Genomic DNA, 26,461 nt, shown 5'->3' with positions numbered 1-26,461 from the left:
AAAAATCCAAAACCTGAAAATAGCATTTGTTAATGTTTATATTGAGCGCAGTAAAGCAGAGACGTTATTTTTTTGAACACGTCTTGGATGAATCCGTGATTAGCAATTACTATCAATGGAATGAAAACAGACGGTGTTTGATTGCTTCAGAAATAAGAAATAAAATAAAAAAGAAAAAAAAACGTCTAGATTTGATCAAATTTCAACTCGTAGCTGTAAATAGTTTAGACGTTTTTGAATATAAAATCGTATTAAGAAAACTTTTTTTTTCCGATTTAGTACGTCGAATTTCTTTGTACTTGAACGATGTCTTGATCTATCATTTGTAACGAATACATTTATTCATCTCTGCGAAAATTACTTACACTGGAGTTCGGAATGAGTTAGTTTGTGAGTTTCCCCTTTTTAATTTGGCACATACAATATTAATTTCACAAACTTAATAGAAAATTGGATTAGACCATCATCTTCATATCTATCATATTTCAAACTTTTTATTTTCTAAAATTGTTTCTTACATCAAAAGTATTATGTACTTTATGTCTATACTTCAAAGGGGATGGTCTTGTGTTTCGGCTAAAGCGATTTAAATTTGTTATGCTAAAAAAGATCTTTTTTTGACAAACAGAAACAAAATCAAACTGTATAATATAAACTGGACAGACAGGAAAGTCACCCCGTCCCACATACAAGAAAATTATATGTCACATGCCAAAAGACCCAACGGAGAAATCACTAGCAATCGTGACCACATGCTATATATTCTGTGTCCAAGGTAATTACCAAATGCAACATGAATAGCTTTCTCATAAACGTGTTACTAGGGACTTGATGAAAGGAATTCTCTGGTGAAAAAGAAAGACTTCCTTGGTTTGTTTGTCATTGCCCGTGAGCAGGCAGCATTTTAGTTGTCTTCATTACGTGTATTCCTAAAGGCACATCTGAAAAACGGACATCTCCGGTCGCTGTTAAATCAAGTACCTCACTAACAATTTAATTTATTTAATTTATTTTGCCATGGTTGAGGTTCACTCATCTGATTTTTCATTCAGATTGCAAAATGTTGTAGTAACAGACCAAGAGACTACAACAATATTACTGTGTCTTTTGTCATAGTTTGGCTAAAGGCCCATTCAGTGATTTGCTCATTTGGACGATCGTAAAGATCATCAAAATTCAGATTTTGGTACCTTTGTCATTGTCATAGATGTGCTAACATAGCCTGCTAGTGGTTCAGCCGTAAACCGTGTATTTAAGACCAAAAAATAGATTTTGCATGAATCTGCAATTTATATACTGACAGTATATGTATATAAATTATTGTATTTAAATAGGGCTTCAACTTTGTCAATACTGCTGTTTTCTTCGGTTTTTGCCAACTGTTTCATTTCAAAAATGCCAAATGACAATTTGAATGACTTATCCTTCCCTTTAAAGCAATTTATAAACAATTTTATTTTTTACACTTGCGCTGGGATCACTGAATGGGTCTTTAATTGCATAGTACATATTTTGGCAAAGAAAGTTGCTCCTTTTCTTATTGTCTCTGCAAGTAACAAGTTAACAACACCCTTTTACCATGTTATGGTCATGTGATAAAGTAGACCAAAGCTATGGCCAGACGAATTAAGATGTTAAAGAGTAAATATAAATAACATTCTTTCACCAAGTACATGTATGTCAACCATATCTTCTGGTTCAACATAATTGAATATATTTTTAATACAGCATATTACCCCATTCACAAAGACACTCCACTGATTATATACAGGTGTCTTCAAACAAGGATCAGATAATCAACAATGCATGTAACGTCTCGTAACTTCCAACTTGCAACTTTAAGATTGACCATATGTACGATATATTATGTCAGTAACTGTCAAAAATTCACAGTTGCTTCAACTATACCATCAGACAAAGATATTTGTCTGAAAAATTAAAAGACATTTGACCGGCATGTCACCTATGCATTTGCAGACGCCATAAAATACAACATACACCATTTGTACTCATTTGGAAGTCTTTTTCGAAGTTTCCACTGTACTTCATTTATTTTTGCAACTGGAAAAGAGGTTTGCTCTATGATTGCTAAAAACTAAATTCAAACTGTTGCGTAACCTTTACCCGACTTGTTGACACCACCCCTACTTCTGCTATTGCTGCATTCAATGCGAGTGGTGTTCCTAGAATTATAGGTCGGGTCTTGATTTATTAATTTTAGAGAAATAAACTCCGGCGATGAGATGCATGGCAAGATCAAAGGCTTTGTAGAATTTTGGCCTGAAACGTCAACGGGTGGATCTGCTAATCTTGTTGGACGGACTGCTCATTTACATGGGATGCCTGTTAGGTACAAACCTTGTGTAAACTATTTCATTGTATATCTCAAATACCATCATTTACCTTGAGGCTATCTATTAGTTGATCGTGTTTTGGTGACACTGGGAGCTCCCTTACAACCAATGGCTTAAACCGTTCAATATCTGCTGTCTATCTTTCACGGCTATCTTTGTCTTTCTTTATATCTCTCACATCTCTGGTAACACAATATTACAAATATCTTTCATTGTAAACGTACCTTAACAAAGGTGTAAGGTGATATGTAATTTTGTTATGTTATTAATGTTACGGAAAAAAATGTGTTGTAGCATTCCAACATATTTGGGCTATATGCTGTACTTTGTATTCAATTAAGTTGAACCAGAAGATATGGTTGACATACATGTACTTGGTGAAACAATGTTATTTATATTTACTCTTTAACATCTTAATTCTTCTGGCCATAGCTTTGGTCTACTTTATCAAATTACCATAACATGGTAAAGGAGTGTAACTTGTAACTTGCAGAGACAATAAGAAAAGAAGTACCCTTCTTTGCTTAAATATGTACTATGAAGTTAAAGACCCATTCAGTATATAAATTACAGATTCATGCAAAATCTATTATTTTGTCTTAAATACACGGCTTTCGGCTGAACCACTAGCAGGTTATGTTAGCACATCTATGACAATGACAAAGGTTCCAAAATCTGATTTTTGATGATCTTTACGATCGTCCAGATGAGCAAATCACTGAATGGGCCTTTAGCCAAACTATGACAAAAGACACAGTAATATTGTTGTAATCTCTTTGTCTGTTACTACAATATTTTGCAATCTGAATGAAAAGTCAAATGAGTGAACCTCAACCATGGCAAAATAAATTAAATACATTAAATTGTTAGTGATGTACTTGATTTATCAGCGACCGGAGATGTCCGTTTTTCAGATGTGCCTTTAGGAATACACGTAATGGAGACAACCAAACTGTTGCCTGCTCATGGGCAATAACAAACAAACCAAGGAAGTCTTTTTTTTCACCAGAGAATTCCTTTCATCAAGTCCCTAGTAACACGTTTATGAGAAAGCTATTCGTGTTGCATTTGGTAATTACCTTGGACACGGAATATATAGCATGTGGTCACGATTGCCAGTGATTTCTCCGTTGGGTCTTTTGGCATGTGACATTTAATTTTCTTGTATGTGGGACGGGGTGACTTTCCTCTGTGTCCAGTTTATATTATAATTTGATTTGGTTTCTGTTTGTCAATAAAGAAATCTTTTAAGCATAAACAGTTCAAATAGCTGTAGCCGAAAGACAAAACTACCCCCTTTGATGTATACATTAATTACATAACACTTTTGATGTAAGAAACAATTTTAGAATAATAAAAAATTTGAAATATGATAGATATGAAGATGATGATCTAATTCAATTTTCTATTAAGTTTGTGAACATAATATTGTATGTGCCAAATTAAAAAAAAGGGTAAATCTCACTAGTTCATTCCGAACTCCAGGGGGGTAAGTAATTTTCGCAGAGATGAATAAATATGTTATCCTTACAAATGATAGATAGAAAGACATCGTTCAAGTACAAATAATGTAAACGATTCTACAAAAAAGTTTTCTTTATTAGATTTTATATTTACAAACGTCTAAGCTATTTACAGATACGAGTTGAAATTTGATCAAATTACATATAGGCGGTGTTTTTTCTCTTTTTTATTTTATTTCTTATTTTTGAAGCAATCAAACACCGTCTGTTTTCATTCCATTGATAGTAATTGCTAATCACGAATTCATCCAAGACGTGTTCTAAAAGAAATAACGTCTCAGCTTTACTTCGCTCAATATAAACATTAAAAATGCTATTTTCAGGTTTTGGAATTTTTTATCACGTACTTGAAAAGGGAAATACAGGTGGGAAATGGGGCAGTTGCTGTTTTTTAGATCTTTCATACGCTTACTTTCATGAATTTGAGAAATAATGTGTTCCCACACGGTGTACTAATCGAATTTCATGATAATGTTATTGTTTGAAAATGGAACTTCGATTTTTCTTCTAGCCCTGAACTCAAGAAAACAAAGCTTATAGACCAGTGAACTAAACATTTGAAATTATCGACAGATTTATTCAATTCACGATGCACGTGGAAGGTTTCATTAAAGAATCCTTAATGTGCTGTTCTGTTCTTTGTATGTGTTTTCAAAAAGGCTGTCAGGCTCAGTTTGACCTTGAAAATGAAGATGTCATTTATATGGATTAATGTGTCTCATAACAAAATATCTCCTGTCACATTTAAGTAATATAATGTGGTAATTACTGGATGTTGGTTAGTCCATCAACTGGCGTACCATATTCATAGGTTGCTTACTGTAGTTCACTTTTTAAACACGTAACAATTGCGATTGCTTTCACCATGTTAACACAATATAATATAATTAGAATGTCATTTTAAGTGATTATTGGAATATTACAGTTGCAATCCATACATCCCATATGGAAGATGTGATCTTGATTTTTCACACAGGGAGTACGAGTTTCTAAAGGGACTACCTGAATAGGTGATTACAATTGATATCAACACTCCCTTTGTGGGATATTGAGGGCATGACTTCCATATGGGTTATGGATTTCAACTGGAATAGCCCACTGGATGCTGGTTAGCCTACCACCCGAAATACAACATACGATCCCAGCAAACACTAAACGTTCGCCAAAGGTTAGAAAAGATTGCCAGAAAACGTTTAAATGTCGGGTTGTATAAAGGGTATATAAAGGGTATAAAACGTTTTCATAACATTTAAAAACATTTTTGATAACCTCTTGCAAATATTCTAACATAATGTTATTTTAGTGTTGACAAAATATTTGGCAAAAAATGTTTACAAAAAATATTTTACAATAACATTTTGAAAACGTTTTAAAAACAGTTTTGTAGTGTGTTTTCATACATAACGTTTTCATGACCTTTATATAACCCGACATTTTAATGTTACCATACGTTTTTACCAAAACCAAAAACCCAAAATATAACCGGTTTAAATTTTTTAGAAACGTTTTGTGTTTGCTGGGATAATTCTAAGATTGTCTAAATCGCAAAATCAAAGTAACATATTTTGCTGTGTGTTTCAATGCTTTTATTATACATGTTCTCGGACTTTACATAATGATTGTCTTTAATTTCGTTTGCATAAAGAACAATATGTGCGTGGGTGCTGGTAGCATCAAGTAGTTTTTTGGTATTTTGTTGTCTCTACAAGTAATAGGTGGACGTGTCATCATGTGTCCTTGCACGCGTCTTGTACTTGCACAGTGCATTTGCGCATTTTAAGTGAAATCAATGAAACTATTAAAACCAAAACAGTTACAAACATACTTAGAATTGGCGCATATATCGACCCTTCACCCTTGAAACTTTATCACTCATATATCAGGTGTTAAAGCATCGTCACAAAAATATAAAGTCAACGACCCAATCTAACTCACATTTTGACTAATGCCATAACGACTGTAGGCGCTTTGACGTAGGTTTGGCCACAAAATGTACCATCATTTTATTCCCCACAGGATAACATCCAAGCCCTACTAAGGCCCGGGACTAAGGCCACCACGGGTTAAGATCGTGCGTACAATAATGTGCAAAATTGCATTATGCTATACTAGATGTAGTAATTCATCAGCAAACTGTCAAGGCAAGATAATGTAGATGTGTATGTTTGGTAGAAGACATCAAAGAGAATTTAAAACTAGTCAACAACACTAACTTGCTTAATCCGAATTAAAGATTCAAATAACCATTGAATGGTTGTTTCAAATCACACAGAACTCTTTGCTATAGAATAATATTTAAAAAACAAAGGCAACTTGTTTCAATTTTATCTAAACTTTTTAATATTTACAAATACTTGAGTGTTGTTGTTTTAAAAATGAGTAGCTAGATTGATTAATTTATCAACGCTATGTTATATTTTAGAGAACCATTGTAACGAAGTATTCATGAACTAGGTAATGGTATATCCAAAGGGTTCTGTCTGAATGTTTTCACTGCGAGTAAAGTGCGGTACAAATACTAAAAGAACATAATCATGATAAGATTATTGGACTAGACTCAACTGCAAGCATTACATCAGAAGAAATTCTTGTCGGAAGGGAAAGAAAGAACTAGTGAAGTGGGTAGAACGGGACACCAGGTTGACTGCTGGAATTATAAATGACAAAAATAAGGTGACATTAATGTTTGTAAACCAAGGTTAGGAACTGGTCTATCGATTTTCTTGAGGTAACAACCTATGACACATTTCTATAGAACAGTTCTTGTACAAATCGTAGCACAATTGTTTTTGTATGACGTCACGTGTCACAGTATTCATCTCATATATAGCTACCCAATATCACAAAAAACACACCAGTAAATTAGTTAGGGGAAAAAGTTCAATCTGGTGACCACTCTCTGGCTAGTAAGGTTTGACGATTGATTCGACTTCTATGGACAATTTAGAAAAAAAATAGCCACCATGTCCCTCGCGTAAATCCCGGCATTTTTCGCTAGAGGCCAAAATCCAAAATGGCCGCCGCCACCATTTTGAAAATTTGAAGATAAGGCAGTTTAAACCCCATATAAGAGACATGAACCCCAGATAAGGCGGAAATTACACACTTATGCTTCTGCTCTCATTCAAAAATCACATTTACGCTCTACCAAATGGGGGCCATCTTGGATTTCTGGGCAAAAATTATTTTGTAACGTCAAATTAATGTCAGATTCGGATTTCTTGAGGTCGACTTACCGGAAAAAGTGTCTTTGTACACGATTTTAGGTAATCTGGTTCAAAACTTATTTTTTTCAAGATGGCGCCGGCAGCCACCATCTTGGATTTCTGGGTAAATATGAGTTCGTAATGTCAAAGTAATGTCAAATTTGAAATCCTTGTGGTCGACTTATCCAAAAAGTGTCTTTGTACACGATTTTAGGTCCTCTTGTTCAAAACTAAATTTTTTCAAGATGGTGCCGGCCACCATCTTGGATTTCTGGGTGAAAATGATGCCGTAATGTCAAACTAATGTCAGAATCGGAATCCTTGTACTCGACATATCCGAAAAAGTGTCTTTGTGCATTATTATAGGTGCTCTGGTTCAAAACTTAAATTTTCAAAATGGTGGCGGCGGCCATTTTGGATTTTGGCCTCTAGCGAAAAATGCCGGGATTTTCGCGATGGACATGGTGGCTATTTTTTTCCTAAATGGTCCATAGAAGTAGAATCAATCGTCAAACCTTACTAGCCAGAGAGTGGTCACCAGATTGAACTTTTTCACCTAACTAAATAAACAAATAAGCCATAGCAAATTCTTTCAATCAAACCTGGTTCAAAATAACTTTTGATATGGTGGTTATCGTGTAATGTTGTCAAATACGCTTTACCCCATTCACAAAGGACACACCACTGACTATATAGGTGTCTTCAAACAAAGATCAGATAATCTGATGACTTGTGACTTAAAGATTAACCATACTTGTGACTTAAAGATTAACCATATGTACGATATATGACATAATATATGTCAGTAACTGTCAAAAATTCACAGTTGCATCAACTATACCATCAGACAAAGATATTGTCTGAAAAAATTAAAAGACATTTGACCGGCATGTCACCTATTCATTTGCAGACGCCATAAAATACAACATACACCATTTGTACTCATTTGCAAGTCTTTTTCGAAGTTTCCACTGTACTTCATTTATTTGAGCAACTGGAAAAGAGGTTCGCTCTATGATTGCTAAAAACTAAATTCAAACTGTTGCGTAACCTTTAACCGACTTGTTGACACCACCCCTACTTCTGCTATTGCTGTATCCAGTGCGAGTGGTGTTCCTAGAACATATAGGTCGGGTCTTGATTTATTAATTTTAGAGAAATAAACTCCGGCGATGAGACGCATGGCAAGATCAAAGGCTTTGTAGAATTTTGGCCTGAAACGTCAACGGGTGGATCTGCTAATCTTGTTGGACGGAATGCTCATTTACGAGGGATGCCTGTTAGGCACAAACCTTGTGTAAACTATTTCATTGTATATCTCAAATACTATCGTTTACCTTGTGGCTATCTATTAGTTGATCGTGTTTTGGTGACACTGGGAGCTCCTTTACAACCAATGACTTAAACCGTTCAATATCGGCTGTCTATCTTTCACGGCTATCTTTGTCTTTCTCAACGTTTTTTGTTAGATTTGACGATTAAGGAGTGTCTGTTACATCTCTGGTAACACTACAATATATGTCATATAAATATATCTAAACAAAGATGATACGTCATTTTCTTATGTTATTCATGTTATGGAAACAAATGTCTGATGTATTTATCGTTTTGGTAATTCCCATATGCCTTTGTGGGTAGACCTGAGATGTCGTCATTTGATGTGAACATCGTTTAGCAAAGGCTTATGGGATTTACAGAAAAGGTAAATTGTACAGGATACGTAAAACCGACTTTTGATATCAATTACTTATTATTTCAAAGTTTTAGGGGCCTGAGCTTTCGATCCTAGCAGGATCTTTATCAAAGGCAGAGTGACAAGACAACACACAAACATGCATATATATAGGGACATGGACATAAAGGAAAAGGAAATTAGCAAGACAATAGAAGACATAAGTGTTTCTTGGGAAATATCAATAGGGGCAGGAAATGGGATGTCATGAATGGAAGTAAGAGGGATAAGGATATGAATGAAGACAATGGGCTGAATAGAATTATGAAAATGAATGGCAACTACATGAACATAATACAAAATGATAGATGTAAATTGGAAATAAAAACTAAAATAATAAGGTGGAGGAAACATATATTTAAAATAATTGAAAATGGGGGGGGCAAATGGGGGGGGCAAAATATTATGATGATGAAAAACAAGTTAGTCGTTTCCCTCTTGGATGTTGAGACCGTGTGGCTGGATGGTACGAAGGCGCTTCATCCAGAATTTCTCCCTACTGGCACGGACGGTGTCGGGGCGGTTACCTAAAGACTCAATGCCCTGTAGGATCATGTCGGAGATGGAGTGATTGGGGATGTTAAAGTGGTTACCAACAGGGGTGTCAAGCTTCTTGGTTTTGACAGTGGACCTGTGTCCATAAAACCGTGTCTTAAGTGCGGTCTTAGTTTCTCCCACATACTGTATACCACAAACTCTGCAAGAAATGAGATATACTACATTAGATGTGGTGCAGGTGATGTTGCCCCTGATCCTGTGGGAGGAATTGTTGGAATTACTGGCGACAGAATCCCCTTCTTGGATATGGTCCTTGCAGACAACACACCTGTTGGAATCACATGTGAAAGTACCCTGTTGTGTGGAAGGAATAGTATCAGAAAGTGGGGGGACTTCAGCTCTCACAAGAAGATCTCTAAGATTGCGAGGACGTCTGTAGGCCAGGATGGGGCTATCGGGAACTGCTCGTTGTAGCCGATCTGAGGTTTGAAGTATATGGTGATTGTCATTAGTGATGCTGCGGAGAGAAGGGAGGTTAGGATGAAAAGTGACCACAAGAGGGACTCTGGTATTGGTGTCTTGGCTTCTGGGCTTCTGCTTCAGTACATCTGACCTGGGAAGAGATCTGACCTTGTTGATGGCCTGCTGCACTTTGAGTGCGCTGTGTCCCCTAGATGTAAGGTTCTTCTTGAGGTCCCTGGCATGTTGTGAGAAGTCAGAATCATTAGTACAAATGCGGCGGAGGCGGAGAGCTTGACTGTATGCTATACCACTTTTACAATGTTGGGGATGGCAACTGGAAGAGTGTAGATACTGGTGACTGTCTGTGGGCTTGGTGTATAGATCTGTGACAAGGAGTCATTCTCCTTTCTGATGGTGACATCCAAGAAGTTGACCTGGTGGTGAGAAAGTTCAGCTGTGAATTTAATTGTTCTGTGGAAAGAATTGACATGGTTAAGGAAGGTGTGAAGGCTGTCTTCTTCTCTGGTCCAGATGAAAAAACACATCATCAATGTACCTCCACCAAATCCATGGGCGACAAGGGGCAGCATCCAACATCTGCTCTTCAAGCCTAGACATGAAGAGGCAGGCGAACGACGGAGCCATGCGGGTCCCCATCGATGTCCCAAATACCTGTAAATAGTGATCTCCCATAAAGGTGAAATTGTTCTTAGTTAGTACATGATTCATGAGAGTCTTCAGATCATCAATGGGGGACTGGTGTGGCCACTTCTAGACAGCGCTTCACAGGTAGCTGAAATTCCTTCACTGAATGGGATGTTAGTATACAAGGATGACACATCACAAGTGCCAATGATGGCAGTGCTGGGGATCTGGTCCTTGATCGCTTCAAGCTTCCTGAGAAAGTCCGGGGTGTCGTGTATGTATGACAGAGTCTGAGAAACAAGGGGTTTAATGAAGTGATCAACATAGAGGGATATGTTCTCAGTGGGGGAACCATTACCGGATACAATGGGTCGACCAGGATTCCCAGGCTTGTGGATCTTGGGGAGGAGATAAAATCGAGCAGCTTTAGAATCTGTAGGAGAAAGAAATGCATGGGCTTTGTCAGTTAATTCATCACGAGCATGCATGTCATCCAGGGTGGTCTTTATCTGTTGAGAGAAAGAGTCAGTAGGATCAGAATCAACAAGAGCATAGTTAGTACGATTGTTGAGGTGCTTCATGGTCTCATCGATATACTTTTGGCGATCCATGACAACCACAGCAGATCCTTTATCAGCAGGCTTGATGATGATGTCAGTCCTGGTTCTAAGAGACTTGAGAGCCTGGCGTTCCTCACGGGGTAAGTTGTCATGTGTCCTGTGGGGAGAATTAGCAGAATTATTAACTTTGGAACTAACAACCTGCACATATGTCTCCATGGCCGGAACCCTGTTCTTTGGAGGGACCCAACTGCTTTTCTTGCGAAAAGGCTCAGGTTCAGATGCTGGCTCATCAAGGAAAAACTCCCGTAGACGTATGCGACGATAGTATTGAGTGAGATCCTGACTGAGTTCTACCTGGTTGACCTCTGGAGGGTGGGACAGAACTTGAGGCCCTTGGAGAGAAGATCCAATTCAGCGGAGGAAAGAGAGGATGATGATAAATTAACGACTGTGGAGGGAAGGTTTTCGTTATTTATTATCATTAAAGTATGGACGTTTAAGCACAACAATAGCGAAAAAAATCTAAATTTACTTTAGTATGCCCCTTTGAATAGTAAATTTGAAGAAAATATTTTAAAATCACAATGAAGCGAAACGACACACATAACCCAGTGACGTATCTTGATTATATGGCAACTAACATTGCACATTCATATATTGGTATAGGTTTGAAAGCATTTCTGAACAATTAATACATTCTTTCGCAATTAGCGCACCGTTATCATCGTGGAACACAGTCATGAAAGGCACTAATGCATACTTGAGTATTGTGATTTGAAAAGGTTGCGCTAACAATGCAATCCACATAATGCTATTAATGCATTATGTAATGCAAAAAGCTCCATTTTACAATTAATAATAGCATAACATCCACAATTGCGTTGCATTGAGATAAGTTAATGCTTATTGTGAATAAGTTGCGCATTTAGGTGAACAAGCATTCTGTACAAACAAAGACGAACAGATACTAAAAAAGAACTAAAGGGAGATATAATTACAAATAGTGATCTATTAAGGGGTACTGCCCCCCCCCTGCCCAATTTTGTGCCTATTTTTGCATTTTCCTCAAAAAATATAGCGCATTGGTGACAAGCAAGGACTACAACTACTGCACTGGAAATTTTATTTCAGCACAGACAACAGTTGTGGAGTTACAATCAAAAATGAGGGAAAACCAATATTTGAACAATAAATCAATAACTACTTGTCTTGAGTTACTGAATTTTCAGTGTAGTAGTTGTAGTCTTTGCCCCTATAATATACATATCTTACTAGTCACCAATGCGCTATAATTTTTGAGAAAAATGCAAAAATAGGCACAAAATTGGCCAGGGGTGTAGTATACATATAGCCATATCCATATACATATACATATACTCCCTCATGTTACTTAAATCTTCCACAGGGGCATGGCAGATTTCAACCGGAATAATTCAACTTACCCAACCTTCGGTGTTCAAGTTATGATCAATTGAAACAAGTTGTGTAATTTTTTAAACAAGCTTTTAGAGCAAAAAGTATTTTTAACAACCTTTAACAGTGTATCGCTGTGACACATCGAAACTTACTAACTACTAGTACAGTATAAAGCGATTTTGCCCACATTATATGCACGATTTTTCTTATCCCATTGTGGCCTTTCAAGGGTTTGGATGGTATCTCTCGTAGGAATAAAATGATGTTATATTTTGTGGCCAAACCTACGTCAATTCGCCTAGAGTCGTTATGGCATTAGTCAAAATGTACCTTAGATTGGGTCGTTGACTTCATGTTTATGACGGATGAGGATTATTTAACAACTGATATCATCGAATGGGAAGTATTAAGGGTGTAACTAAGGGTCGATATAGGGGCTAACACTAAAAAAATATGTTTTTCCTTTTTTATTTTCAATTATTTTCTCTAAAAATTCACTATACTTTGCAAGTACACTATACGCAGGGACATTGACCGGAGAACTTCAGCCTTTTTTCAGAAAAACAAACAAACAATATCACTGTCAGACTAAAAAACATCGCATGCATGCCACTTCCACCTGGTCAATTGAATTAAGTACGTTGTTGTTGGTCATGGCGACAAAAAAAAAGAGAAAAGAAAAAAAGACTAAACTACACACATACACCCACTGGAACTCATTCGGAACTATCTCTCTCAGTTCAACGCCACCAATACCAGAAGAAAGTAAATGATTTAGATGCCAAATGACAACAAACTCAACACAGGTTAACCTGAAAATGGCAGCGAAGCTCTAAAAGCTGAAAGTTACAATTAGGTAGGACAAATATTAACTAAAATGATAAATATTGGGAATATTTCAACAAAAATATCATATAATGAGACAAATCATACCGTCTAAAAGCATGAAAACCCCAAATGCATTTTTAAAGTGATTTTTATAGTAGCCTTTTCAAACGGCCCACCAACAAACAAAATACATAGTTCATCGTCGTATTTCAACGCATCGCCCAGGCCTATATTAGTGGTATAAGCTGTAGCATTATGCGCATACAACCAATTGTTTTTCACGCAAACTAAAACCGAAATCAAACCTACGATTAGCTTAGGTCGTTTGGGCGTAAACACGCGCGTTTATTTATGGCAGATAAAATTCTTGGGGTGGTACAACTTTATATATAAATATAATGATATGAATTAACAGTGTATGTAGCTGGGAGAAAAAGCCGTCCACCATTTGAAAATGTTAAACTTTGTTGAAATTTGTGTCCCAAAAAGACCTAAAAATATTTCGAGGACTATTACAACATCATCCCCCCCCCCCACTTTTCTCAAAAAAAGTTGAAATTTTTCACTGGAAACCTCTGGCTACATAATATTTATGTACAAAAAATTTCTTGCAGATTAATTCGTTTAGCAAAGATATCGTGAAAATTTCGTTCTGGTATACCAGAACGAAATTACAACACGTTGTCTATGGAGCAGTGTACTACACATAATCATGCATAACTCGCAAACGCAAAATCGGAATCAACTGAAATTTTGGGAATAAGCCTTTTTTGTGGATATCTACTGAAAAATGTCATAAAAAGAGGGTGCTAGGATCACGAATCCTCCTTTAAATGTAAAAAATATGAATTTTTAATGATTAGCCATAAAATAAAAAAATTAAAAAATTATCAAATAATGCAAATTGATGTGTTTGACGGGCCCTCACGTCCCACAAAATACTGTTGCTATCCGATCCCTTAAGCCTATAAATAGGGAAGTAAGCATACGTTTCCTCCATCCTGAGTTATCGTCTGCCTAAAAGGATGACGATTAAAAACGTCCCGCTTTCCGAATATGGAAACCGGACAGCCGTGTGATAAATAAACTGAAATAAGTGCTCACGTATATATAACTTAATGCTATGTGTGCTATCCATAAGCCTCAACATAAAAAGTTTTGAGATATTTTGTCAAAATGTCAAGAGCTATCTTAAGAACCACTGAACCAATACTAGGTTTGTTTGTACTCATTTTAATGCATTTTTCATACTGATTCCAAATATGGTCATGAAAATTTACATGTCTGAAATTTTTTCGAATTGTGAAATGTTTTTTTAACTTGTCGTCTGCAGTCGACATAAGCGTGGAGAGAGTTAATGAGACAAGACAACGCTTAGAGTATCATTAAAATTCTGAGCAATTTAATTGTATAACTGTTTTATGCAGTGAACCTTTTTCCCATTCGTTCGGCTTACTTAAATGTAATTGTCTGAAACGTATGCGCGCAAAATGTACTCGAGCGGCTTTTCTTCAAATTCAAATTGAAATCGACAACCTTGGAGTAACACATATTTTTGACTACATGAAGTAGTGGAAATTTAAACAGCTCTAGTAAAATGTGCAGATACTTTATTAGTGCTTATTTGATCCAATGATGAGCGTAATATGTCAAAACCATTATCCGATGTGTATTTTTTAGTTTAAAAGGGCATTTCGTGATCCACAGCCTCATCCCCCCATTTTCTCAAAAAAAGTTGAGATTTTTATATCAATGGAATACTCTGGCTACATAATGTTTATGTACAAAATATTTCTTGCAGATTAATTCGTTTAGCAAAGATATCGTGAAATTTGAATTTCGTTCTGGTGCACCAGAACGAAATTACAACGTATTGTCTATGGAGCAGTGTAATACACATAATCATGCATAACTCGCAAACGCAAAATCGGAATCAACTGAAATGTTGGGAATATGTTTTTTTCGTGGATATGTACTGAAAAATGTCATAAAAAGAGGATGCTAGGATCACGAAATACTCCTTTAATTCTATATTTATTTCTAACCAGTGTTACATGTTACTCTGAATATTGTTTAAACAAACAAACAAACAAACAAACAAACAAACAAACAAACAAACAAACAGACAAACATATTTTGAAAATAATTTCCAATAAACAAAATACGCTCGCCTTATACGGAAATTAAGCTCGCATTTTGTTTATTTCTTCAAACAAACAAATAGATAGCCTGTTGATGTATTCATCAGTGTTGGACGTGGTTCATATCGTGTGCCAGTAAAACCTATTTTTTCACAAAAATTTGGTTGGGATATTAGGACTACAATATATCTGTCCTTTCCTTGGAGCACCAGGATCCACTTGAGGTAATTTTTGACAAAAACTGTCACAAAATTGAAGAGAAATTACAACTTTAACATTGGAAACATTCATCGTGCACTTGCTATAAGTTACAGCGTAGCTTGTGCATAGCTGTACGTGTCGTGTTCACTGTGTGCTATATGCACATCCACACTTCACTGATCACTATTCAAACCTGCCGCGGTGTGAAGCCATGGCGGACCACGACGAAACGGTAAGATTGAACAAAATATGATGCGCGCGCATACTGTCAGGCAAAAAACAATGGAAATTGTGATGATGCGTGCGCATACTGCCTGGCATTGACATAGAAGTCAACTCATCTATAACTGATTCAGATTCTTATATTGTATTCTCTTATATTATTGACCAGACGCAAAATCTGTATGGTTAAAAGGCCACTGACCAAAAAAACAACAACACACAATTAAGTGTCTAATATAGGACGAGCTAATATGGTATAATTTCTGTATGTACATGTCTAATAAGTTGAGATGCGACGTGCAAAACACAGAGTGTAATAAACACTATTTGTGATTCGTAAAGAATTGTACCATCGACGATGGTTTGATCATTTTTATCTTTTCATATTTGATTGACAGCATACCTACGCCTTCCACCTAGATTTGAAATTCGATGTGCAACTATTACGTAAGAGATAAGTCTCATTTATTCTAGGCACATCCCAGAAGCACTTTCTAGTATTGTGACCTATAATCTTTTCATTATTCCTTTTGAAACAATAGACTCACGAATACAGAAAGGTTGAAGAGGGCCTGTGGAAAAATAGTTTTGTCGTTATGCATTGTTTAGTTTATAAGAGCCAAAAGCCAATAAAGTGTTTTGTTAAGAACGTAATGGAGAAGTAAAGCGGTTGCTTAACATTTTATCACCTATTCAGAAAACATTGTACTAAGAAGAGCATTCTGCTTCCAATTTATTGGTAATAATAGGAAAACGCTTCTATATCTTACCTGCTTCGTAAAAATCTTTTATTAGGATGGTAAAAATACTAGTGACAGAAAATATATACACGTTACAGTATCTATAGCTCAAATGTAACGATATATATCTTGTACTTATATTAAAGTCATCAAAATTCATCTATAACGCATATTATTAATAAAATGACATGTTTCACACCTCTTTTAATCTTTGACCGTCTGTCTTTTTCTTTATACCCGTAGGGGTTATCTTGGAACCGGAAGAGCCTTCAAAAGTGCGAGAGGATCTTTTAAAACTTGCAATTGAACATGTAAATGAAAATGAGCAGTTATCGGGCGAGACAGAGTTTACATATATATTGGACAGAATTCCCGCGTCAGAGCCGTACCAAGCAGTAAGATCAGGTAAGAAAATCCCGTATAAATAAAAATGGATAGAGTGGGTTGCCAGTCCGAGGATTACTTTCATAAATATACAAGATCGTATGGCTTTGTATTTTTATGTTGGTCAAAAGTGATAAATGCTATACCTGATAGAACTTGGGTTAATGAAAACTCATATAAAATCAAGCTGATATGATTTTAGTAATCTTCATGGGTAGAGTTTTAACTTTAAAGCTGAATATATATTCCGTCGCTGAGCATGAGCGATTTGTTTTTGACCAATGAGGTAACTCGCTTTTTGCTAAGCAACTAGAAACGAGTTACCTCATTGGTTAAAATGTAATCGCTCATTGGTTAACCTCTGAAAATGAAGTTACATGTAATATACTTTATATGGATAGAGACACAATGCAATTTTAAGGAATTCTTTTTATTCATTTAGGTTACTGCAGGTTATAATGGTAATTTTAACGAGAAGCGTTTTTATTATTGCCTATTGTTGATTGTATTCACCGAGAGAATTCGATGGTTTTTTTTTATCGTTGACGGATCTTGACGTATATAAAGATACCTAAATGTTATCCACCAAGTAACTTCGAAGTTTATGTAGCTTCAAATGACATTGAATTAATACTGTATCAAAGACTCCATAGTGGTTTCTTGAATAGAATTTTACATTGAATTACAATTTCTGAAGAGTTGTGAAAAATAATCAGAAAGTAATATTAGAACTCAGTAAAATAAGCCCATGGAAAACTGAACTAGTTTGACCTATGCCGGGTGGATATATATATTAGGGCAGTATATCGCAACATTGTGGGAACTCTCTACAATATTATATTGCATATATTCTTCAAATTCATGAATTCCTATATAATTGAAGATAAAAGTGGAAGGAATACCCGAGTGTGTGTTCGAAAATTATGAATAAACTGGTTCAATATATTCAAGTTTTTAAATTCACAAAAATAATGTTTTCAAACATGTACAAGCAGTGTCAACATCCCAACTTTCAAATAGACAATAGTGGAGTTTATCATCCACAGTTGTTATTTGAAATATCATTTCTATTTCCAAGAAATAGATAATATTTTATGATTCACTGCAGTCTATAAGCCTCATCTACGGAACTAAGGGAGGTAGCAACCCTCAATCTGATTTTCCGGCACCCTAAAACCAGTAGCCAGCGGGGGCGGGCCAGGGGGCAGAGTGCCCCCCAGACAAAAAAATGAAAGAAAAAATGCCCCTCTGACAAAAAAAATGAAAGAGAAAATCAGAAGGGCAAAGGAAAAGAAAAAGGGCAAGGAGCCCCTTTTCTAGCAAATTCAGGGCCAAAATAGTGTAAAATACAAAATAGCCCTTTTTAGCCGGATAATGGGCGAAAATAGTGTAAAATACCATTTTTTTCGTGCTACGCGCGCACATCATCCCAATAAGGCCCTTTTCGGGAAGCTCGAAGACATACAGTCTCTATATATTGTATGATGCAACTGCAATTTTTTTCGTCTGTGCCCCAAAATTTTATTTCCCCCCGACCAAGAAAGCTGGCTACGCCCCTGCCTAAAACGCAAAAAGTTCATTTACCGCCAAACGACTTGAGCTGATCGTGGGACCATCACTATGGACCACACTGGCCTCATCCCAATGGCATAGTTCAATAACACAAATTAAATAATCATAGTGCACAATTTGACCTCAAGTTTCAGAGTATGAGTTTTTATACCCAAATTTTCAAAGGTTATTCAATGAATGTGCAAATGTATTGGGGTTAAAGAACTGTGCCTTGATAGATAAACATGTTGTTGATCCTAGTGCTACCACCTTACCTGTGATAAGGACGACCCAATAGGGTAGAGGGGGAGGAGTTGTGCAGCCTAGCATAATTTGTGTTGCTCTTATAAAAAAAGATGAAGTGATGATGATTTCAAACTAAACTTGGTAGTTAGATTAGAATAATGTCCTTTCCTATTTAGCCACAAATTGTTAATTAGCATGATAAAGCTTAGCGTTCATGCATTAATGCTGCTGCGTTTGACGATTTTGGTCGTTGCTGGTGTTGTTGCTGGCGCCATTATTTTTTGTAGGGATATATATATTATACCGTAAGACTCACAAAAGTTTTGGCTGTATTTTTTCTGTTTGTAGCTATAAATGTAAAGGAATAAGCATACTGAATTTCAAATGAAATTGAACCACCCTACAAACATAAAATTGTTGCCAACCTTGAGCTATTAAAAATTTATATTAGTTTCTATCCAGGCAATAAAATAATAGAGGTTGATGAGATCACGGATACATACGGAAATGACGTCACAAATTAAAGGCAAACGACCTTCTCGGGCCAAGATGGTTAATTACAACATTCAGAATTTACCATATCTAATGTAGTTAATGTATTCGAAACATGTTCCACCATTGGAATTTGTTTTAACTGACCTGTCTGATGCCTAGAGCAATTTATAAAACAATGAACCGAAGGCAAATAAGAGGATATGTCCGATATTGTCAACTCAATATGACATGGGTGGAAAAATTGAGCGTCCTGAATTTTTAAAGCGAAGCTATGTAGCATACACATAAGCTATTTTGTGTTTGTAATTGGATGAAACACGAACTGAACCTAACTGAACTGACACAACTATTTTGTAAGTGATAGGAAAGCACTAGAGTGAAATATTCGTATGAAATTGAATGTCAAGTAAGAACATCCAATCCTATAAATGATCTCATCCATAGGATATAAACCACCATTACTAAGGGAAATGAACATTACTTAAAACGCAGCACTAAATTCAACGTAGTTTTCAATCGGAACTGACTATGAGTTCTTTGTCATCCCTGCTCACTTTTCAAATACAGTAATGGTGAGAGCGGATAATCAGCGGGAATCGAACCTTAACCCTCTACCTCTTGCACCACAGTAAAATACCTTAACCACTCAACCATGTCAACTCTACTACTGTTTTCGACCCAAATCATGAACGCTTTTGAGGTGGAGGTGGGATTCTACAAGGTCACGTGAACTGTCATTATTGAAACACAAGGCTGCAATAGACACATGTAAGCATATTGTGTGTTTATTGTATTGTCTCCACAAGTTTTCCTCCTTGTATTTACAACTACAAAACAAAGCATACTATCCTGTTTACAATAAACCAGAGTGTTCTTGTACAATTTCCAATTACGTTAATGTTATTTTTAATTGGTATTTCAGGAAGTCATGAAAAGGGAGTATAAAAGTCACTTTAAATGAAAGTAATTGATTTTGGTAAATAAGATTCTCTCCAGACATGCATACAGGGCACATACAATGAATTCTATTCACCAAGCAAGTATGTAATAGCAGCTCGTATTGTATATATATGGCATAGATGCTTCAAGATACCAATATATTGTTCAATTATGGACACTTACTATAATGACATTGTGCATCGGGGGCAAACAATCCCAAAATGAATGTATATTTTACGAGGTGCCTTGAATTAAAAAGAGTATATAATATCATCAACGCAATCAAGTTATAGGCTAGTTTCAGCCTTAAGGCTGCTGGTAGCCAGCTTGTATTTAAGACAAACTCAAAGCAATATAGTTGCAACCCAGGAGACTCGCAGAATAGAAAAAGAGATATAAAGATTGAGACAGAGCGCGTGCTTTGGGAACCCACTCTTAGTAAAGGATTTAATATACTGTTATCAAAGTGACCAGCAAGAACACACAGGCGGCCTTTAGGGAAAAGCATTTGAAACACGGACATTAGTGTGTGCCTAGATAAGATGCCTCATTTTAAAGTAAAGTAATTGATCAAAAACCAATTTACTCTCCGATAGATCTAATCAGTGGCGCAATTTTGCTATTACAAAATAGCTTGACCGATGAGGGAATGTGGGAATTGTTTGTACAGTTTAACCTTTCTCTTCTTCTTCTTTTTTGTAAAATGGGTAAAGTGGATCATGCATGTAAATGGTCTTAGATTGCTCAAATATATCGCCGACAAAAATGGTCTTAGGTGTTCAAATAATATATCGTTAAATAAGAGTGTGCGATTGCTGGCACTAAAAGGAATGGGTTTTGTGCAAATAGTGGATAGGGATCATTTGCAGCATTTTTCTATTCTAATAACAAATATGTATATAATGCCCATTTGCCATTTATATTAAAGTCATAACCCAGGGATCAACATTTAATCATTTTGCCAGTATATTTTGACGAGACCGCTGCACAATAATTATTCATTTTGCGTTTATTTCTCAAATCTAGTTTACGTTTAATAAAGATCAGTTCTTATATCATTGCAATACTACACCACGAACGCAATTTCGCTAGCGGTCGCAATTAAATAGTTTACAAATATACTTTCCAGATTCGCTTTGATTGTCGTTGTTCCTCGATTTTCTATTTTTTTTTAACAGTAAAAATGTGCGAAAAGTTAGATATCAACACTTCTCAATGTGCTACTATCCTGTTTATACAGCCAGTTTAATAATTACGCATACAAGCAAGAAGAAGGTTGCAAATGAGCATTTATATATAGAATTGATATTTCGTCAATAAATCATTTGAAATACCATGAGTACCGGTTAGTACCAGTAGCGTCGCGTATCTCTAAAAAGCGCTCGGTTAGAAATGTACTTGCCTGTTTAATCCCTCACTGTTGCCTTTTGTTCTCAGGATTGCTTTGCTCATAAATATGCACTTACTTAAGAACAGCATTCATGATGCCCACATAATTCAGGAGGATTTGGTAATATAGATTCTCTGTTTTGTTTTCTTATCTAAATGATTACCACTGCGAATCTGGTCAAGACAATGCGGCGTTTCGCAACACCATTGTTTTCATTCAAGTTTGTGTCTGACGTAGTCAAAATTTCATAGACTTCATTCACAATGTTACGCCCAGAACAAGTACGTGTAGTGATATAGGTCACCGAATCAAGAACTATATAGGACACAGGCTGCCTTCTTGATTATAGTTATTACTCTAATAGCTTCTCCTGCGGGACACTAACAATTTAGGATATACAAACAATAGAAGAACATTAGAAAATCAACACTGTTGAACACAAAAACTGTCTAGCTAAGTAATAGAAAAGTAGTTGCCGCGACTAATTGGAATGGGAAACTCCAGCAAATGAACGTAGCCAATCGGGGTCTAATATCAAGCGGGCTTCTTGGAGCTCTACGTGGAGTAAAGTTTCACTCACTTCAACATTACAAGTAATAGAAACATCCTAGGCAGTTTGTAAATAATCAGAAAAAGTATCAAATATCTAGTGCTCTGTACAAACATGATATTAAATTGAAGTTTGCTGCTAGGTTCCACAACGTGACATTTATGTTGGACCGTAGTATCGTGGATATTGGGGAGCATGACACAATTGCTTTTCTTCCGCTCTCAAAGAAAACGACCCCATCAGCATTATAACCTATCGCAATTGAAGTCTTGCTGCTTGCGTGCGACCCACTGGCGGCTTTAATGTAGATACCACTACAGTAGGTCCTTTAACACACACGGATCCATATACGGCTCTATAGCCAGCAGAAAGTGGTATAGTTTATACTGATCTAAGTTGAATTGCACGGGACATCTGAGCTGAAAGTAGATTATTATATCTTCAGGCTTTTGGCGCAGGTAAATACTGCCAGTGTAGCTATAGTCATAATATTTCCGATCTTAATTAACGCTGTTACAGATACAACGTTGGAGTCGGTATCAAAATACAGCAATTAATGATTTACGCACAAAAGTAGAATTAGACGTGTTGTTTGCATTATTAACTTGTTTGCAGCCAGTATAATGCAATGTGCTGTTTGCTTTATCCATAATGGAGGGATTTTTTACAGCGCAAAATGATAAAAGGAAAAAAGCCTCGGAACACTTCGTGGCTTATTTCGGGTCGAGATTACTATACCACTTATGCCTGATATCAGATCAGGAAACAATAGTAACAAGCGCAAACCCCGATCAGATAACCATCACAGCCAGAATCATGTCATATCGCATCATGTAGGTATTAAACAAGATAGAAACCAAGTCGTACAAATAGTGTATGTAAAGGTTAATGTTAATGTTACCTCAAAGATTTAACCCCAGAACTACTGATCCATATTTTGTAACACGGACTAAAAAAAAGCGCAGTGATTTATTAAAGTGCGCTGCGCACAGGCACAAAGCCTAGACGTTGATCCACAAGCCCCAGCACACTTTACAGGTTGTCGCTGACCACTATGGCCCACATCATTCCATAAACCATTTAACAACAATTCAGGGACTTTGCTGCTACAAGAGCGCACACGCTAGACATTCCACAAATAACCTTCGCAACCAGGATCAGCTCCCCGAGTTTCGTTCCGGTTACAACGAGACAATTAGCAGTAAGTTCATTGTCCAGGGGAATTTCAAACTCAATTTTACACGAGAGCGTACTAGGCACCGCCAGGGTTCGAACCCGCAACCTCTCGCACCATATTCGAACGCCTTATCGATTGAGCTAACTTGACTGCTAAGGGGGGGGGTGTTGCAGGCCCCTAATTTTCAATTATAAACGTCATATACCATTATATTTGGTGCCAATGTATAGATATGGGTCTCCTCTATCAAGTGATACCAAAATGAGTACATGTCCCACATAATGTCGCTATGACGTCATAATGTGATAGCGCCCATACAAATTTGGGAAATTCGGGCTATATACAAAAATGCGATTTGCATCGAATGTTTTCCTCACTGTAAGAGGAAATAACTATTTCAGCCTAACTAACAAGTAAAAAGTCAGTAGCTCTTGGAATAATTTCACAGGAGGGAAATGAAAATCATTGATTTGACTGTAGACCACCCCCCTGTGGTCATCTTTGACGGCCGGTCCTACCCCGGCAAGCTCCTGGGTAAAAATGTTATCACTAAAATGAGCGCAAAGGATGTATCTACGATTAGCTTAGGTCGTTTGGGCGTAAACGCGTGCGTTTTTTTCTTTTGGGGCGGATAAAAAATCTTACGTGGGGCATTCGTAGTTTTAGGGTTAAAATAAGTAATTATTTGATATCACAAAATTTGAAATATGCAAGAAAATAATAAATAAGTGTATAGAACAAAGAAATAAACTGCTTTGTATGTTTGAAAGATCATCTTACACTCCACGCACGGCCCAAACAAACATGGTACTTCAAGCTTTTCCTACGGTTAACGGTAACGTCAGGTCATCCGTGATATGCGTTCGGACAAAATAGAAGTCATTAAGCCGTTGATATGATTTCGTGAATAATCGCGAACGTACGTGGGCAATATTTTCAACTATACCTACCCACCCAAACCTAAGCTTGACACGCCTTCGGCATAAGGTTTCCTCGCTGTGAATGTGATATGTATGGATGTCTTTTCGTGCATTTGGCACGTGAGGATGATTTCCGAAATGGATTGCATTTATTTTTATCTTTCCTCTTTTTTTTGCTTAATACAATAGGATGTAGTTTTATAATGAGATTATTGAAGCCAAAGCGTCTCAAATTTTGCAGTAACCATGGTAACGCATGATGCATCTAGAATATGTAGAAGATATGCATACTCTTACTCGCTTTTAAGGAAGCTGCACGAGAGATCCAATTAGCGTGTCGTATAAAAGTATGTCATTTTGTTTAGCTTTGAACTGTAAAATTGTTATATTATTTCTTATTGATTATATTAGATATAGGATATGTCAAAACTGATATAAAACTGTAGAAAATATAGTTTGGCAGAGATAGCATGTAATTTTTAAATCCTTGGAGAGATAAAATATCAAAATTTGAAATATTTTCGATCATTTCTTTTCGTTTTTCAACCCTGGCTTGAAATTAAGTTCACTATACACATTTGCAGCATTTATATTGTATACTTCAACTACGCCCACATTGGGTTCGATTATTCCTCCACACAGCTCCAAGTTTCCCGTTATTGGTTTGAATATATTTCCTTTAATTTTAATGGCGGAAAAGTATTTTACAATTTGCAAAAATCTGAATAACATGTCTTGAAATATAAGGAAAGTTTACAAAATTGTAACACAAAGGCACGAGCATGCACATCCGTAGATATCCCTCCACGTTAGCGGGCACACGCCAATAGGTCTTTTTAAAGTTATTCAGTAACCGGGCAAGACAGCATTATAGTAATATCTAATGCAATATGCAATATCACATTTTATACGCCTGCCACAAATCGGGTTACCGTCTGTATAAAAGATTCAAGGTCTCAAAAATTTAAGGCAAGGTCTCGGTTTTGAGAAAAGTTATTCCGCAATCTGGCAAGACAGACCACACTATACGCATTACATACTAGAGCAGTGTTACACATATTCCTACAAAATACTCCAGACAATTTCTCGACTGGAATTATTCCCACATTTTTACTACAATTCATTTCTATAAGGTCCCGATCTTTCTATAAGGTCTCGATCTTGTGAGGCCTTTTTTTAGATATATTTGGTATTTTGGTCATTTTGTTAGGTCTTCAGATATGAGTGTAATGCAAGGGTATTTATGTGTACTATTACGTTATTTGTGTATAATGTCACTATGTTTCGTTTTGTTGATGATAACACAGGGAATCTATTTTGTGCTAGTTTCCATAAAAACATTCAAAATTCATGTGTTTTTATATCCTTTTTCCAAAGCAATGCTTCAAGAATATTGCTAACAATTTCTTGAAACTACGTTTTGCCTGGCAATCCACAATTCCAATAACACGGGCTTTTCCAAACCCTAAGGCTACTGTTAAATTGCGTACTGAAACTCGTTAGAAGTGATGATAACAAGCGAGACGTTGTTCTCATGACACTATAAGAGGTATTGAAATGGTGCTTGGAGGCATAATTTTTAATCTGACGATCATTTTGATGTAATTTTAACTCCAATAATCGCCATAAGGTTTCGCCGAAAGTATCAAAGGTCTTTGGTTCAAGTCTTAGGAAGGGGAACCTGTTGTAGCAATTTCTAATGGGAATAGAATACATTTCCTTTATTGATGGTTGGCTCATTTCAAACAGGTATTCCGATAAATATTGATGCCAGAATAGTGACTTATGGGTGACTCGATATTCATCTCACATAGGTACTTATCAGGAAATAAAGTTTCCTAATGCTCTGTGAATGTGCTCTTATTAGAAAAGAAGAATTCCTAAGGTTTTATACCTTTATAACAACAGACGCGGCAATATGCTTGTTGTTGTAATATAAAAGTAAAGGACTCTAGAGATTTCTATGAAGTGTTACAGATCAGTAAAAACACTTCATGTTGCAAAAGGCCGTGGCTTACAACAATACACCCTGAACAAAATTATATAACCACGATAACAGTTTACTGAAAACACAAGGTCAATCTTGCTACAAGCAAACTTGATAATAAGCGGATGTAATGACTTTGGCTTAGGACACTAGAAATAATGACTTGCTGAAATGACCACCTTAAGCAGTGTTGGTTTTCAAGAAATTAGTTGTCCCTTCGGCGAGGCTGGTGTGGACAAGCGGCCAACTAGCCATGCCAACGAACAAGTGTTTGGTCAAAGACTACTTCCG

The 26,461-nt window shown here is 36.4% G+C and overlaps 1 protein-coding gene across 1 annotated transcript in view; it reads left to right on the top strand.

Moving 5' to 3' along the window:
- Positions 1 to 26,461, top strand: part of LOC140155500 (glutamate receptor ionotropic, kainate 2-like) — a 216,589-nt gene that overhangs the window by 85,155 nt on the left and 104,973 nt on the right. The window contains exon 2 of the mRNA XM_072178363.1: positions 16,775 to 16,936. Within this exon, the coding sequence (XP_072034464.1) occupies positions 16,775 to 16,936 (162 nt within the window). The remainder of the gene's footprint in view (positions 1 to 16,774; positions 16,937 to 26,461) is intronic.

This window comes from Amphiura filiformis, chromosome 6, assembly GCF_039555335.1.
Source record: "Amphiura filiformis chromosome 6, Afil_fr2py, whole genome shotgun sequence".
In the NCBI taxonomy this organism is placed as follows: domain Eukaryota; kingdom Metazoa; phylum Echinodermata; class Ophiuroidea; order Amphilepidida; family Amphiuridae; genus Amphiura; species Amphiura filiformis.
Note: the sequence above shows the minus strand (reverse complement) of the source record. Positions and strands in the feature narration are given on the sequence as shown.